Here is an 18,804-nt window from a genome sequence, read left to right on the forward strand (position 1 = left end):
TTGGGACAGTTGAGCACCTAGCATCCATCGCCTCACAGAATCTCAAGCATTCACTATACACTGCCGCCCATCGCCAAGCAAATAGATCGCATTCAGGCGTCGATGCCAGGAGCGCATTGAGCAGTGAGAGATGATATGGTATCTATGATAAAGAGTAGGAGCTGGAGGCATTCTGCACCGTGCAGTCCACATGGCTCATGAGTGGATAAAATGGGGACAAAGTACATGTGGTTGCGATCCTCAGCAATGAGGAAATAAGAAGATAGCTAGAAATCTTACCGTATCGTAGATATGGGTATGTTGAACTGATGCGACACCGTCTGGAAGGTAAGTCCTCGACTGACGCAATCTGCGGCCTGCCGCAGCACCACTTCGCTGCGCCGGATGCGTTTGTTGATGTTGATGTATTCAGTCTGGTGGGTTTGTTGCTGCTGTTGCTGAGGGCAAAGAATAGTGAGATATTTATGTAGGATTTACCAGTTTTTTTTGCAGTTTTTCAGCCGACTCGCAAGGTTGCCTGTCCTGCTCGCTCCTAAATGCCGGCTCGCGAAGTCGCGAAAGTCGCTCAATATGACCAATACTTTATAACTCGGTACCGACTGACATAAAGGAATCAAAAAGTGACACAACATTCAACAAAAAGCTGAAAATGAAATCATTACTTCTAGAACATGCTTATTATTAAATTGACGAATTTATATTATCCATGCAAAACAACCATTGATTCAACATAACGTACTGAATGGGGTCCTAGTCCTAACTTATAATATAACATGTTGTTTTATGTTATATTCGTAACTAATTATTGTTAATAATAATTTTATTTGTAAAAATCTAATGACATGTAAAATGTATTTATTTTACCAATAAAATCTGTACATCTGTATAGTTGCATTAGCTGGCTGTCCGCTGGAGCGGAGAGCGAGATAAATATCTAAATAGCATTGCATAAAATCGCGCTCCTTTTTGACTATTGGTGGATTAACTTGCACACAGCTGCCTCTCGCTCTGTTCCAGTGGACAGCGAGCCTTACATTTTTATTGTTGAAAACTATCTCAAATCCGACTGCTTTTTATATGAAATTATGAATAGTTTGTAAATAGTAGATTGTTAACCAAGGGATGAAAGGCACTCATCTCTGCCGAGGTAGTTTGGCGCTCGAATGCGTGAGAGCGTCAATAGTCCGAGGCTGAAATTATGCCTTTCACCCATACCCTCTACTTTTTATTTCGAATACGAGGAGAATAAAATACATGTGTTTTTTTTTAAACATGACTAAGTATAATTTTTATAGAATTTTTGAGGGTACTTTCAATTAACCATCTAGGTAAAAGTATCGTTATTTACTTTGGAGCAGGCTAACTGGAACCAAAATAATTCAAAAGGCTACCCATGAGCTCCATCATCCGGCATATGGAGATCAAAAAAGCTCTTGAGTAGCTGACGGTCTTTCCTAAGGAGGGCTGAACTACACAAAAGATCCCTAACACATCCTTTTAAAACCATATTTCAATTGCTTATCGTAAAAAAATGAAAAAACCGTACTTGGAAAGTAAAATGGTCTAGTGCAGAAACGTATCACTTTCTGCACACTTTTTAGAACAACAATGAGTCTCTTTCAGAGCATGAGTAATGAATACTAATTGCTCTAATTAGTCTCTTTGCAATTAAATACGAAATATAAATGAGTAAGTATTGTATTGTATTGTATTCGGGCGATTTTTCCGCAACTCGACGACTTGCGCCTATTTTAGTAAGTATTAATTACCTACTTTGTTGGAGGAATATAATAAATATGAGATGACATATAACATACATAAAATTATTTGATTTAATTTTATTAATACACAGTGAAACCTGGATAAGCAAATTTCTTTTGGAGCTGCAAATAACCTCCAGAGCAGGGTTCCATAATGTAAGTACATTAGAATAGTAGATCCACTCACCCTATTGTTTTCCCCAACATGTATGACATTGACAGCAGGGTATATCTTCTGGCCTGGCGCCACCTCCACGTACGGTGCCGCTGACGCCTGGATTTGAACTGGCTGTAACACAGATCATTTCACAATTAATCCAAGATTCCGTAGGGTGCGTCCGTTCATTACGTAAGGCGTTTTTGACCCCCCCCCCCCCTGGAGAGATGTCGTAAGATTTGTCTCGGCCCCTTTACCCCTCCATTAGTCTCACGTTAGATCTTGTTTTTGACGGTGTGGGACTGGGAATGCTATTACGTAATTTACGCATCGTCCTCCCGGGCCTAAGGTGAGCCCATTTGTGGGGGCATATGGGACTCACCTCCCGGCACTTTCCGCTAAGAAAGAGGGGGAGGTACCTATTCAACCTATCCACTAACCCACAACGCCGTTTGCCACAATGCGCCATTTTCAAAATTTGTATTTTTTGTATACATAAATGTGTTGTATTTAATTTTAAAAAAATAACAAAGAAGTATTGTGCCATATATCGGCTTATTAAAGCCTAAATCCATGTTTTTTTTATTCATTTGATTGTCTCACATTTTTACTTTTTTTTTAATACCACGTCGGTGGCAAACAAGCATACGGCCCGCCTGATGGTAAGCAGTCACCGCAGCCTATGGACGCCTGCAGCTCCAGGGGTGTTAAGTGCGCGTTGCCGACCCTTTAAAAACCTGTACACTCCTTTTTTGAAGAACCCCATACTGTATACCCTCGGGAAAACCTCGACTGACTGAAAACTGAAACTCTGCTGTTTGTCCGAAAATACGCGGTATTTGCTGAAAGTCCCCCTCTCCCCCATCTGAATTAGATAGATTCGGCTTACTCACATCCCGCCCTTGATCCCTTACGTTACGTACTATTAATGGACGCCCCCTCACCAAAAACCAATAAGATTGGTTCGGAACACGTGGCGGTCACAAGAATTATAATTATTAATATTGAATTCAAGTATTTTCCTGGTAAATAACTGAGTCTACATAATATACCTAAAACCTAAGGCATGTTTACTTTTAACATTGTGCCTAATTGTGCTGGTGGTTCGTCTCGCATGTCGTAAGTGTGGTCTGTCTGGTCCGGTCTCTCGTCCGTCGTACTGGCTGCACGTTGGTCGCATTCTCTCACTAGATGTCACGGACCTGGTGTATGATGAAGGCTGGTGGTTCGTCTCGCGTGTCGGAAGTGTGGTCTGTCTGGTCCAGCCTCTAGTCCGTCGTACTGGCTGCACGTTGGTCTCATTCTTTCACTAGATGCCTGGTGTATGATGAAGGCTGGTGGTTCGTCGTAAGTGTGGCCTGTCTGGTCCGGTCTCTCGTCCGTCGTACTGGCTACACGTTGGTCTCGATGGGCTACTGACCTGGTGTATGATGAAGGCTGGCGGCTCGTCTCGCGTGTCGTATGTGTGGTCTGTCTGCTCCGGTCTCTCGTCAGGAGAGTCGTACTGGCACTGCACGTTTGCGATCGGGAAATCTGAAACAAATAACGACGTATCGTAGGTGTAACATGTTAGATTTATTTTCTTGGCCCTGCCCCACAGTTGAATGCACACATGGCATCAACACCCGAATGGTGATGTTGGTCAACAACGACCTTGGCGATGGGTGGCTGTGAGAAATGAATGTCTCCGATTCTGTGAGGTGGCGGATGTGAGGCCTACATCTATGAAAATGTGATTATTGCGTATAATTTGTAATGTGTAGTAACCCTATTTAAAAACCTTTCCTGCCGAAGATCGGGCAAAGTGGAGAAGATTAAGTAGGAAAGCGGACCCTGGCGCTAGGCCGGGAAAACGCTAGGTTGAAGAAGAAGAAGAAGTAACCCTATTTGTAATCATTTGCATGTCCAATATGTCTTCGCCGAATACTCGAAACACCGGCTTAAAATCGCTAATTTCAAGAGCCATGAACGTTATGGCCATGGGGGGCCAGCGCCCGGCTTTTATATAGGTAACCATTGGCGTCGCGTTTGGTGGATGCCACGGGTAACCAAGGGGCTGGTCAGTATTTTGCCCAAAGAATTACATCGCCATTCAACGGGGACATGCGGCCTGCTGGGCACACTGCCTGCTGGCAGCGAGTTAGAGGATGTTTTTTATTTGTAGGGTTTTTTTGTTGTATACTTTTAGAGTATGTTGACGAAGCCTGTTGCAGATTTTACCATTGTATTGTATTGTGATGAAGCCTGTAGCTGATTATGTGTTCACCAGACGAAGCCTGCGTTGCGGTTATAGAACTATGGTCCCTGAATAAGTATTATTTATTTGTTGATTTATTTATTTAAACTTTATTGCACACATAAAGAAAAATGTACAAATGACGAACTTAATGCCAAAAGGCATTCTCTACCAGTCAACCATTGGGTCAAATAGAGACATTTGTGCATATGTTGGTGCAGGAAAAAATAATAACAATAAACGTGAAGTCAAATAATATTAAAAATATATAAATAGTTAAATACTACTACTTATATAATGTATAAAAGATAGACTAATAAATAATAAATAAATAAATATTATAGGACATTATTACACAAATTGACTAAGTCCCACAGTAAGCTCAATAAGGCTTATACATATACATGATGGTGAACTTTATTTAAGTTCTTCTGACAGAAGATGCTTGCGAAGTAGTCGTTTGAAAGCGGGTTTGCTTGGGGCTTGTCGAATAAAGAGAGGGAGGGAATTCCAGAGACGGATTGCCTCAACGGCGAAAGAGTTAGACATAAAACCAGTACGTTGAGAAGGAATCCAGAGTTTGAGAGAACAGGAGGAACGGAGTTCACATCCTGGACGGGGGGTGATGAAAGTGAATTTACGTTTAAGATAACCAGGAGAGGAAGGCTCGAACAAAATGGAGAATAAAATACTCAGGATTCTAAGGGACCTACGACGACGGAGGGGGAGCCAATTATTATTATTCCAAGAAACGATGGATTTATTGTTTTTTAGCGTTGTCCCATTATTTTGCTGCTAAAGGAGCTAATATTAACCCTTTTCCACGCATAGTACGATATGTCAACCACATACGCGCCAATAGAATCAACCTTAGCAATTTGACGATTGGTCTGGCCTCGTGGGTAGTGACCCTGCCTATGAAGCCGATGGTCCCGGGTTCAAATCCTGGTAAGGGCATTTATTCGTGTGATGAGCATGGATATTTGTTCCTGAGTCATGGGTGTTTTCTATGTATTTAAGTACCTATTTATATATTATATATATCGTTGTCTAAGTACCCTCAACACAAGCCTTATTGAGCTTACTGTGGGACTTAGTCAATTTATGTAACAATGTCCTATAATATTTATTTATTTATTTATTAAAAAAATAATAATAAAAAAAAAAAAAAAAACCATGTAAGGTTCGAATTTGATTGGTTTTTCGCAAAATGTTACTTGTCTGCAAATGAATCATTAATATAAATTAATTAGGGACAGCAACGCGCATGTAACTCCTCTGGAATTGCAGGCGTACATAGGCTACGGAGACTGCTTACCATCAGGCAGGCCGTATGCTTGTTTGCCACCGACGTAGAAAAAAAAAAGAGAATATATTTGGATTATTTGGGAAAAGCTTGTAAATTGGTGCGGCCTGGAAAAGGGCCCCTTAGCTTAACCCTTTAACCGTATTGTAAGGGCTCCTTAACACGGTGCGAGAACTATCACATTGCGGTATATATCACAGTGCTCACTCCATACAACGGTTTTGTTACCAAAATACTATTATTTTCGTAGTCTACATCTAGCGTCAAGTAGCGGAACCCTCAGTACTGCTACTTGACAATAGATGTCGCGGCAAACAAAAAGTCTGATGCTCAACGATTTTCAGCTAATATTATAACCAGAGTAAGCGTAGGAGTTGAAAATAGAGTTCTGGTTACTCTAGTTTTAATATTAGCGGAAACTCGTTGAGCATCAGACTTTTTGTTTGCCGCGATGTCTATTGTCGTCGAAAATAATAGTATCTTTGGTAACAAAACCGTTGTATTGAGTGAGCACTGTTGGTCTTCTTAATTCTCTTTGCCCATTTTCACATTCACGTACCTGTTTTCTTAAGATTACAATTTTCGAGGTTAGCTTCCAAAGAACTAGTGATTATATCTTACCATAGAGAAATAAGTAAGCATAGAGTGCTCACTCCATACATCAGTTTAATGAAAATTGTTGAGCTTTAACTTTTCGTTCGTCGCGACATCTGTGGCCTTACTGAAGTATCAATGTACTCTCAAAAACCAGTAGTTGGCACCTGATCTGGTCGTCAATGGCTTCAAGGCCATAAGATTGAAATTTGAGTGTTCCAAACATTTTACGGAACTACCTTAGATGGGGTTACCTGATAGAATCGGAGAATAAAACACGAAGTAGACGACAAAAACATTTTATTACCCCGATTACAACCACCCCTTACCCTAAAATGGCGATAATTCGATATTTCCTATCAATAAATACGTTTATAAATAATTAAGTCCATACAAATACGTTTTAGTCAAACATTTCATTTTTATACACAAGGTTCAAAGAGACGAGTACTTAAATAATAAAAACTTAATTACAACTAGATGGCGCCACCTTGGCAAATCTTAGCGCAACGCCATCTAGTGAGCTCTCCTATACATTTCGCGTCGAACAATGGTCCAGCTGACAGTTCATTTTTATCTGGAGTACCTAACTGTCACATAAAAAGTTTTTGTAAATTTTTCGTAAGTGTAACACATAATTATTTAGAAATGTAACATTTAAATACATACGGTAAAAGTATATTTCTTTAATATACACCGTGTTTTTATTGAATTCCGTTAACTTCGGGGTATTGTTAAGTACGTTTAAGGAAACTACATGACATAGTTATTTTCCAAAAAAAAAATATTTTTAATATTTTTTTAAAATATTTTTTGTTATAAAAAGTAATTAAATAATGCATATAGCGTTGTTGTTGCACGGGCATTACATTTATCTCAATCAAACAATTGAAAATTGTGACATGTCAATGTCATTTCGAACATCGATCGTCCGAGATAGTACTTACGTTTAGTAGCAAATGTATTAACCCGTACTAAACACTAATCAATATGTGAACGGACCCTAAGGTAAGTGTACACACTCGTAAGGGCTTTATAAGATAAAAATAAAATATTGATTATCTCCGAAATGGAGTTAATTAGAATACCGGTGTCTTTGAGAAAGTTACTTAATTTAAGCTCAGGAATGCACCCTTGAAATTAACGCAAATCAAAAAAAAACACGGTGTATATTTTTAAACTAAGCCTATCTAAGAGAGACTTGATAGAACTGTCATGTTATACCATTTGACGCGATATGTATAGTTTTAAATGTTGAATTATTATTACACTGGACATATCGCTAGTATTTTGGTAAAAAAAAAAGTTTTTTGAAATAGACTTTTAATTTTAAAGAAGCATAATTAGACCAATATTTGTAGTCAGACCAAGATAAGTTGGCAACGATATGGATAGCCCAGACGGTGCATGTGTTAAGTGAACGTCACAATTTCATAGAAGTTTGACGTTTAAATAACACGTGCAACGTCTGGGCTAAATAAATTGCTGCCAACTTAGCATGGTCTGACTCTAGATATTACGTGCGGCAAGAACTACATTTTAGGAGGAAAAAAACGAAATATGCCAGCGACATCTGTTTTCGTAAGTAGCAAGATACCACAGATTTTATTTCTTTTTAATACATAGAGAAATAAGAAGTAAAAGAGTGCTCACTCCATGCATCAGTTTTGGTACCAAAACGCTTATTATTTTCGCAGTCGACATCTAGCATCGAGTAGCGGAACTCTCAGTACTGCTACTCGACAATAGATATCGCGGCAAACAAAAGTCTAATGCTCAACGATTTTCAGCGAATATTATAACCAGAGTAAGCGTAGGTGTTCCGGAGAAAATAGAGTTCCGGTTACTCTGGTTATAATATTAGCGGAAAATCGTTGAGCATTAAACTTTTTGTTTGCCGCGACATCTATTGTAGAGTAGCAGTACTGAGAGTTCCGCTACTTGACGCTAGATGTAGATTACGAAAATAATAGTATTTTTGTTAACAAAACCGTTATATATATGGAGTGAGCACTCTTGGTCTTCTTAATTCTGTTTGAATTTACTCAATAATTCGAGTTAGCTATTAACATTTTGACCGCCAAGACTATTTATGTAACACGCAATAGCAAACTTTATTAAAATGGAATTAGGTCCAATTTATACTGTAATCGTTGCCGATTATGGCCGGTGGCGGTGAAAGTTAACTCTTCAAGTGGCATATGTCATTTCTGGAATTTTGATTTTATTTTTTTGATGAAATATCAAATCTAAATGACGTAATCGGTCGATAGCCGACGGTCTCTCCTAGGGAAAAAAAGTACCTTTTACATTTACAACGTACTTTTGCGTTGTTTCAAAAGAATTATTAATAACGTTGATGTATTTTTAATACGCAAGGGACCTTTTTCTGCTTTGTAAACATGTAAAAATATAAAACTGATAAAATGGTTTTAGGTAAGTCAGAAATGAAGCTGAAAATCAGTTTTAGCTATAATTATAGCTGCTCGGAAAGTAAAATAATTTTAGAAATACCACATTTTTTTCTGCTTAAACACAATTTAACTGTATAAATTCACTGTATTTTATTGATCATACATATACTTTTTTTTATAGATAGACATATCCTTATTTTAATAAAATAAACTAATGTAGTAAATAAAAATACCTTAAAATACAATAAAATGAAACTATAAGTTGACAACAAATAAAAAACTAAAAACTAATCAACAAATAATATTATGTTGGATAATCCTTTGGATGTTCTATTTGGCTTTATAGGAACTTAACATTTGGTAAATACAAAAAAAAATTGTATTAGACGTGTAGTCTAAGAAAAAATCGTCACCCGTGTTTAACAACTGAACAAAATGGCGCTGTCTCGTGTTGTAGTCATTGATTTTCCAAAATGTTATAGGGAGCGTGCATGAACTGTAGGAGGCAGCACAGGAGCCGTCAGATTTTTGGCGCGAGGCGTAAATGTGATGTTTATTGTTCCGATGTAGCCCACAAGATGGCAGAACCTACTATGCACAAGAAAACACGTGACGTGTAAATGTACACGTTTATGGTTCCGATTCAGGCCACAAGATGGCAGACCCTCCAACGCGCACGGTCCCTATTCCCAAAAGTTATCGCATAATGCACGGAGCTACACAGCGCTGTATACATTTAGTTGTCAATTTCGAAGCAAGAATTGTGACAGTCCATATCAAAAGGGACCTTATGGCGGGATTACGCCGTTATTAGCGACGCGCCAATACTAATGCGGTACTACGTGACGTAAGCGCCAACCGCCATAAGGTCCCTTTTGAAATGGACTGTCACAATTGGTCATCGACTTTACACATCTATTAAAACCAATGAATCTATGGGTAAGTAAATGTTGTTAGGTCAGTCAGAGTGATATCAAATACTAAGGAGTTCAAAGAAAGAACAAATAAAAAGCATAGGAATGAAAGTACGCATTAAATTTTAAATAAACGATTTTTAGTTATCTGTAGTGGGTATAAAGAAAGTAAGTTACTTAAATACAGAACGTAACTGAACGAAAAGCAATTACTCAAACCCGTTAACGTTTAGGTCATTCTGAGCAACATTTACTATGGGACCAACCACGGAATTGCGAAAAAAAATTACTCTCCCAAAAATCCCATACTAAATGAGACTTAACGCAAACGCGTACGTCACGTTTCGCTGTCGAATAAATTACTAGGGGTACTGAACGTAAAACAATTACTTATGCAAACCCGTTAACATTTAGGTCATACTGAGCATCTTTTACTATGGGACCAACCACGAAATTGCGAAAAAAATGAACTGTCCCATAGGATATTTCAACATCAGACCAGCAAAATGTATGAAACAGCCAATTTCTTTCCGCAATTCCGTGGTTGGTCCCATAGTAAAGTTGCTCAGAATGACCTAAACGTTAACGGGTTTGCGTAATTGTTTAACGTTCAGTTACATACTATAAATCTTACTATTTGATATATATATATATATATATTTGTAGTTTAAATGAATAAGTACGGTCAGGTCTGAAAATATCGATACGGACAAAGTGCCAAAAATATGTATGCAACTACCCTAATATATGGGCCATAGCAGTCGTGTATACATATTTTTGGCACTTCGATCGTGTCGATGTTTTCAAAAATGAAGTATATTATTCGAATGTCATTAATTCAACCTTTTTGAACACAGAACACCCACATACAATTTCAATTTTACAAATGTTACCAGTCCGGGAGTGAACCCAGAATATGACTTAGTTGATTATTTTGACAGTACATATGGTGCTACTTTCCCGCACACGTGCGGGAATGAGCACTTTCCGTGCATATGTCGAAACTTTAAAGAGCCATATGTACTGTAAAACGTACGATACACGTGGGAATAGGTAATTCCCAACTCGTGTCGATTTTAATTTATCACGACTCGTTGCGAAATTCCTACTTTCAGCACTTGTATCGCAAATAACGTTTACACTCAGCAGTGAAATTAAAATAAATATGAAATTGATTATATAGGAATAATTGAAAAATTCACAACTAATTTTAAGTAAGTACTTACTGATTCAACTAACCACAAATTAATAACCACTAAGATTAAAATAGCTGTTCTCCACTAAAAATATGGCGAAAATAAGTTCAGTCCTAATATAAATAATCCTAGATTAGACTAGACCAATATTTTAAGTACACGATGTGACTAATACATTTTCTGTTTCAACGAAACGCCAATATTGATATATTTATTTAACAGCTGTTACAGTACCAAAGAGAATTAAGAAGACCAAGATTAGAATGCTCACTCCATACAACGGTTTTGTTACCAAAAATACTATTATTTTCGCAGTCGACATCTAGCTTCGAGTAGCGGTACTCTCAGTACTGCTACACGACAATAGATGTCGCGGCAAACAAAAAGTCTAATGCTCAACGATTTTCCGCTAATATTATAACCAGAGTAAGCGTGGCAGAAAATCGCTGAGCATTAGACTTTTTGATTGCCGCGATATCTATTGTAGAGTAGCAGTACTGAGAGTTCCGCTACTCGATGCTAGATGTCGACTACGAAAATAATAAGCGTTTTGGTACCAAAACTGATGTATGGAGTGAGCACTCTATGTACTTCTTATTTCTCTATGACAGTACCAATATTAGGGGATATTACGCAAAACTCTGCGTAGGGGGCGCCACTAGCCTATACTGAGGACCTACCGCGAAACACGATAGTCAAAACTTCGTTATATGCCTCTCTATCACTCTTGCGTATTCGAGTGAAACGGATATAAGATTTGGCGCTTCAAGAAAGACATAAATACATCCATTTCTTAGCACAAGATTAACTTTGATTTTAACGCCATCTACTGGTACTGTATTGAAATCTTACTTTAGAAGTGTAAGTTACTCCAACTTTGCCCGTTTTTGTTTAACTTTGCCATAAGGATATTTACATAAATATTTTTTTTGCCAACACACATAGTTTTAATTACAAAATTGTACAAATAAAATTAGACTTAAATAGACCGGGATATGAGCTAACCGTAAATCATTCAAAACTGTTATAAATATAAGTAATTCAATTTATACGGTAATAATCTAATAATACAAATGAACCAATACTACTTTGAATGAAACATTTTTTATTACTATTTACTTCGTTAAAAAGTAAGATTAAAAAACTTCATGAAGGTAAAGTTGGAAAATATTAAGATCTCCTCGAATTCAGTAGATGCCTATAAACAAAATAGATGGCTATTTTCAGAAATAATAATTACCTTACATCGACTTAGAATTATATCAATATATCTATTCATATAGAATCTTAGGTTACATTATAATAATTAACTTTGGCTCTTATGTTATATAGTTTGTCCCTGTAAATACATATTATAGTAGAAGTCTTTGCCTGGTATAATACCTTGAAGTAAATAAAACATGTTTTATGTTAAGAGCTGCTTGATGACTCATTATGTTTATATTAATAGTCACATTAGACAATTTATACATAAATTCCTTCCTTTCTTATTATCGTAGTCCGTAATGGAAATATTCGAAATTAAGTAGGCATGTCGATAAAATTATTTTTTTTCTATAACTGGTTTCCTGTTTAGAATAACTCGACCGGATATTAATTTTATCCGATGCAAACTAGTGTTTAAATAACAGTCGGGTTAAAGATAGATAAAATAAAGACTAAGATAGACTGATAAAAGTATAGAACTTACGTGATTCTATCCCATTTCTCATCTCACTTCACCGATAGTACAGAGCAGTATTCATTCATCATAAACTTATGTCTACCAATTTTTATATCCATTTAAAATAAGTACGACTTAGATTAAGTACTTTAAAATAATATATCTATTTTTGGCAAAATTATTTAAGTACTTACATCGATATATATTCCTTAACAAAGTTCGCTGCAATACATTTAAAATAACCTTAATCTTGCAACTCGTGACTTAATACTTAGACTAAACTTTGTTCTATTCAAACATAAATTAAATTTAGTCTTAGGAAAATCTTGTTTTTAACGGTCATAATTCGAATAGCAACTTTGCCCACCTAAACGTGAGTTGAATTTAAAATGTCTTTTTATATATTGTGACCATTGTTAAACCATAACCAATTTACCATACCAGTATTCGGATTGTGAGACTTTGGTATTACTTTTAAATATATGATTAAATTCAGTATGAATATTTGGTACATTTTTTGGATAAAGACCTGTGAAATAAATAGTGTTTAAATAATCAAAATAAAATGTAGTTTACAATGCTTCGTCAAACCTTTCTGAGCGAGTCTCCGTCATCAAATCAAGCGGATCTAATATCTGTGTGGACCTGGCGCCGCGTCTACCTTTGGAAAACTGACTTTTTATGTCATACTTTTCCATCCAATTCCTTAAAGTCTTCCTCGGTACCCCGTATTTGTTAGAAGCAGCGTATACACTATATCCTTTCTTCACAGCTATCAGCGCGTCTCGAAGGTGCTGGGATGAATACTGTTTATAGCTTTTTTCTTGGAAAACGTCCGTTTCTATGTTGACTATAGCATTAGGTCTCCGTCCGACTATTCGGGGCCTGGCGTGAATATTGAGAGGTATCCCGTGGTCCATGTCAATGAAGTGCCGCGTCACAATTTCCGTGGATGTCCGTACACCTGCAACAAGCCAGGAAAAGTGCCCATTAGTGTTTAGTTTGGGAGAGAGCTGAAAGAAATGGGCGGCTTTTCCTGGCTTCCTACAGGGCGGGGGCGAGGAAAAGTAGCACCAAATTTACATTAAATGTTTAATATTACCTTCATGCAAAATGTTGGAACCTCATCAAATTAGAAAATTTTTCGCTCGTTCTCTTTTTATAAAAATTATAAAATTCAAAGTCGAATCCCGGTATTCTAACACTAAGTTTGTAGTTAGGTAAGTACTGCTATATAAAAAAAATGAATGCAAAAGAAATGAATGAACAATGAAATCTTTATAGTTACAGTTCCGAACCTCATCAAGAGTACATATATTATGAAATAAATCAAAAGATTTTCAAATGTATGAGAAGAAATTTAGTTAGGTTTGTAATTTTTTCCTATTTTTATTTTACAGCCTGTCTTTCTTTTATAGAAATAATTTAAAAAAAAAAACACATAACTAATGTTTTTATCAAATAAAAGTAATTCGTTGTTTGTATACTGTATAGTAAAACTGAATTTACTATTGACCAATAAAATACAGTTTAATTTTATATAAGTTTATTTCATAACTCCCGTAATATAGCAAAACTGGTACAATCATTTCCATATAATAGATAGTATATAATAATACGAATATTACACATGCGAATTGAATAAACTAGTCTATTTTTAGTAAACCAAAACATACCGAAATATAATTTTATGACGTTGTTAAGTTCTCGTTATTCGTAACATTTTATTTTTCATGTACTTAATTCTTTTATTTTTGGTATGGGTTTTTTCCCAAAATGTTCTTTGCGGCTGTTAATTTAACTTAATACTTCAGCATTACTGAAAACAGACTTTCCTTATCCAATTTGCCTGTATTTATTAATATAAATTCAACGGGCGGACATATTGTTTTTTATTAAATACAGAGATAACGAAACGACACATGAGATTGACGCATATTTTAATAAACATAAATATCAAGAAATCAATTTTCTATAACAATATGTCTCTATAATCTAAACACTCGTTTTATTAAAACAATAATAAGATAGAGAATCGGTGAAACGGTCATAGTTGTGGAAGTTAGCATAATAAACCCTTAATTTATAAAATTTCGCAAACTTCTGTTAATTTTTGTCTCGTTTTAACGAACACAAATCTCAAAATGGAGATTGACTTAAATTATCATCAGCGGCATATTTTAAATTTGACAGCCATTTATTGCCCTTGAACTACATCACCCGACACGACATGACACATAGAGATGCTCATGAGTCGGCAAAAGGTTGTTCTTGAGGGGATATTTACACAAAAGATCCCAATGTTTCGAAGTATCCGCAGGGCCCCCGAAACAATAAGATAAGATTAGATAGTTTTGACAGACGTTTATGAATAATGACAAATGTTAATTAGGTACCAAATAGTTTTTTAACTACTTAAATGACATACAAAAAGTAAACTGGCTATTTTTGGTCACGTGGTGTCAATACAACATGAGCCTTCATAATTGTTAACTTCCAAATCCCTGTCCGAATCACTATTTAAGTACAATCTCAACTAAGCAAAAACATAACGACAACTCAATCATACATGGAAAATGTACGCACGTCAAAAAATTGACAATTAAGAACAAAAATATGTATACAGTACACACTGCCTCATCAGTTAGTTGTATAAGTTCATACATATTTTAATAACAAAACTTCCGTGGGACTCGGACATATTAAGTATTTTAAAACGAGTCTGTCAAGATTTTTATGCAGAAAATTGCTCTTCACGTTCCGTTATTTAACGAGGAGCTTCAATAAGATCCACACGCATTGGCTGACCGACGTGAGTAACCCATTTAAATTTAATACATTTAATAAGTGTATACATACTTTTGCGCTCGGCCGAACAAGCAGCAAAATTTACAAAATGAAACTAATACTGCTTACAACATTTAATACGTCAATATATTAGATTAATGATGACATTATTATATAAACCAAACGGTTGTTTATTTTCATATAAATTCATGTCGTTCAATTAATCTAAAATGGAATCGATGAGTCTTAAAAGATGAATAATTTATTGCCAGAAAAAGTGTCTTCTAAAATTGCAATAAGTATGTCCTCAATAAAATACGAGTAACTAACGAGGGTGGATTGTATTGGTTGTACAATGTTTGTACACCTGGGCAAAGTTGTAAAAAAAGAAGTACAAACGTCTTACGAATTGTAACTTTGCCCAGTCAATAAATGTGCAACCTATGGTTTTTCCGTAGATTTCTTTCTCTCTGTGTCTAAAACCCAATGTCCGAATTGAAAAAAAAAATAGTAATAATGCATACCATTAAAAGTCATATTTTTGTTTTATCCAGCAACAAATAATTCACTTAGAAGACAAAACGATTCTTATTTATTATTATTAAGTTCAGTATACAATAATAGTATATATATCTACAGTAGCACTTACATACTATATATTATGTATATTTAGTTATACACTAGTAGGCACTTCATGGATTTGGGCAGTTTTATATTTGCAATATACTAGCGAAGGTTTAATAAGTTTTATGTCAGTTATGTCTAAGTGTTCATCAGAATAGATAATAGTACTTATAAGTACTTAATATTTATTTCATAAAATTCTCCCATGTTGAGAAATTTATTCATTATACAGATAAAAGATTATAGGTCAACTGAAAGATGTAGGAAGAGATTGTAAGAAATGCGAATTTAGAATTACATATAATAGAACATAGTAGGATAATATTTGTAATATTGTTCTGTAAATACTTTTATTTATGAATTCATTGTAATATTAAGATACAGAGATCCCAAACATAATTGGAACAGTTAAGCGCGCGGTTGTTTTATGTGATAAACGAACGCATGCGATCAACGGAATGTAGGAACAATATCAATGCGCTTACCGCTGCGTTTACCGCGTAAAATAATGTATGGTCTTTAGATAATCTGATGTGAAAAAGCGTGCTGCAAACGCATTGCGTTTAACGCTACGTTTATCGCATGCAACAATCGGACGCTTTAGAAGTAATAAAAAAATTACTTAGTCTCCTCAATCCTGGTGCCAAAGTTACGCTAGTTCATCGACATCATTGCAAATATAAAAGTGTCCAATTAAAACAAATTATTCAGAAACAAAACTAAGGCATTATATTTAATATAACTATCTGGAAATTAGGAACATAAAATTGTACTAAAGCCACTAAAATCACCAGTTAAAAACATGCTAAGATAAAAATTGGCTTTATATTTTAGCATTTTATTAACCTCTAGCGGCCCGGCCCAGCCCATCAGTCAAATTTGAACCAACAGTATTAAAAAAATGAATTGAATTTGTTTTGTAATATAGGAATGAAATGAGACAAAAGAAACACTGTTCCGTTGAACAATGAATTACATTTCATTTTAGGTAATTATAGTAATTAGTATGTACTAGAACTAGGACTTTGGGACGTTAGAGGATAGACTGGGATTTGCCAAAAACAATATGGCTATCAGATTGAAGGTCTGTAGGTATACTAGGTAAGGTATCATTACAGTTTTTGGTAGTAATTTTATTTGGCAATAGTACGTTTGAACTAAGTAGCAACATTCATTTACGTACAACACACGACCATAGCAAATGTAAAATATATTTCACGTCTTCAGGACCCATTTCTCGAACGGTATTAGACTAATATTATTAGTTCACGAACTGTCAAATCTAATACCATTCGAGAAATGGGCCTATGTTATCTTTTATTAGACGTATATAGTTCGATAAAATTTTTAATCAAGATCAACCAAAAAAATACATCTTTCTTCTCAAATTCTTTTTTATTTTTTTCGATTCCACGATATATTGTACGTAAAAGAAACAAGTATTCCACCGAGAAGTATTCGTTTAAAACTTATCGTTCAAGCCACAATGGAAATAATATTAAGTACATTATTTATTAAAACACAAATAAATTACAATTTATTGTAATAGTTTTAAGCCGTTCGTAATTTTGAAACACTCGTTTATGATTTTAGGGTTACAAAAAATATATTATTAAATCGTAACTTAATGCAATTTGGCGTAATGTGGACTAAAGATTACACTTGTAAAAGCCAAAATCCCTCATGATTTTGGTGTTGAAAATCCCCATTTGGTCAACAACCATAGTTACGAATAAAATTGCTATGGTTGGGATAAACTATTCTCATATAACATTCATTACTCATTTTCAATTTGAATCAAAGACAATTATAATTTACTCCAATACAGCCAAAACTAATAAGGCAACGTTTTTTTCAGCATGTCTCTATCCCTATTCAACAAAAATGCCTTAAAAGGCTTTTCGTCTTTAAATGTTCAGATATTTTTGACAACCCTAAAACCAATCCCAGGGCTGTCCCTTAACTCTATTCTAATTTCATTTTAAGTCTTTTCATTGTTAGTGGACGTTGTCCGAACAAGCACTCTTTTAAGTTTTTCTCAAAGGCCAATTTCATTAAATTTAAATACCTATAAATTTTATAATTAATTATTTCTAATCACAATTTTAACAAATAAAAATATCTTTTAATTGATAAAATTGCGCGCTTAATTAAAATTAAAATAAATAAAATATGCCTCAAATTTACCCTTTTCAAAAGTTACCCTAGGAAACTTCACTGGCAGAAATGGGTCAAAGTAACTCTTTGGGTTTTTATTGCGGGGTAAGTATGTTTTCTTTGGAATTAGGAATTACAATATAATTTTTATTTATTTAAAATAATATAATGAAATCTTTGCTTATTCTTTGGCAGTTAAAATTTTTAAAAGGTCGTATACACCTCAGTTTATATATTAAACCAATTCTTCTAAAATGGTCATGCAGTTTTCTATACAAAAGTCTGATTTTCAGACCTTATCCAACCGTGCCCAATTTGGACCGCTTATGGGCAATCATTACTAGTGCAAGCTTTTCAAAATATATGCTCTTGCACATAACCCCACATCATTAGATAGCATTAGCAGAACAATTTGTTATCCATTAAGTAACAATTTTGGTGGGCAAAGCAGCCTATAGTCTATGTAAATAGTAACTTTGCCCATGACTTTTAACAATGCAATAATTGCTAGTGACGCTCCAAACAAGTGAACAAACAGGTATTTTAAGCCATTTATAAAAAACTGCCTTCATTAAAAAAAAAACACGGTACAGCAGCGTTTTTTTGACTTTACGCAGAAACAATTTGTCTGTATTCACCGTTGTAAAGTTAATCCAATCTAGCAATATTTTGACCGACTATAGCTATCCTTACTCATGCACCGTCATATCAATAGCAGAATCATCTTTCTTCTCCCTATCATCATCACTAGAGACTCCTGGAAAGCTCAAAAAATGCTTTCCAAAATCCGTCTCTTCATAATCTTCCCCACTCTTTGCCTCTTCGAATTTTTCTAGTGGGAACTCAAATTTTTCTTCTTTCTGCTTCTTGCTATTTTCTACGAACTGCTTGAGTTGCTGCGGCATAGGGAAGGAGGATTTGATGTGGCATCGCTTCATCCAGTTGCGGAGGGATTTGCGCGGGACTTTGTGGGTTTGAGCGGCTCTGAAATTAAGA

The 18,804-nt window shown here is 35.3% G+C and overlaps 1 protein-coding gene across 7 annotated transcripts in view; it reads right to left on the reverse strand.

The window, feature by feature from the left end:
• Positions 1–18,804, reverse strand: part of LOC133532951 (protein bric-a-brac 2) — a 47,446-nt gene that overhangs the window by 2,613 nt on the left and 26,029 nt on the right. For 5 of the 7 annotated variants that reach the window (XM_061871830.1, XM_061871831.1, XM_061871832.1 and 2 more), the window contains one exon: positions 15,366–18,792. In XM_061871830.1, coding sequence (XP_061727814.1) covers positions 18,498–18,792 — 295 coding nt within the window. In that variant the 3' untranslated portion in view covers positions 15,366–18,497. Of the gene's footprint in view, positions 1–279; positions 438–1,947; positions 2,050–3,337; positions 3,451–6,336; positions 13,205–15,365; positions 18,793–18,804 lie in introns of those variants that run through there. The other 2 variants (XM_061871835.1, XM_061871836.1) reach the window with 2 other exon arrangements.

The sequence above is a fragment of the Cydia pomonella genome, chromosome 28 (assembly GCF_033807575.1).
Source record: "Cydia pomonella isolate Wapato2018A chromosome 28, ilCydPomo1, whole genome shotgun sequence".
Taxonomy (NCBI): domain Eukaryota; kingdom Metazoa; phylum Arthropoda; class Insecta; order Lepidoptera; family Tortricidae; genus Cydia; species Cydia pomonella.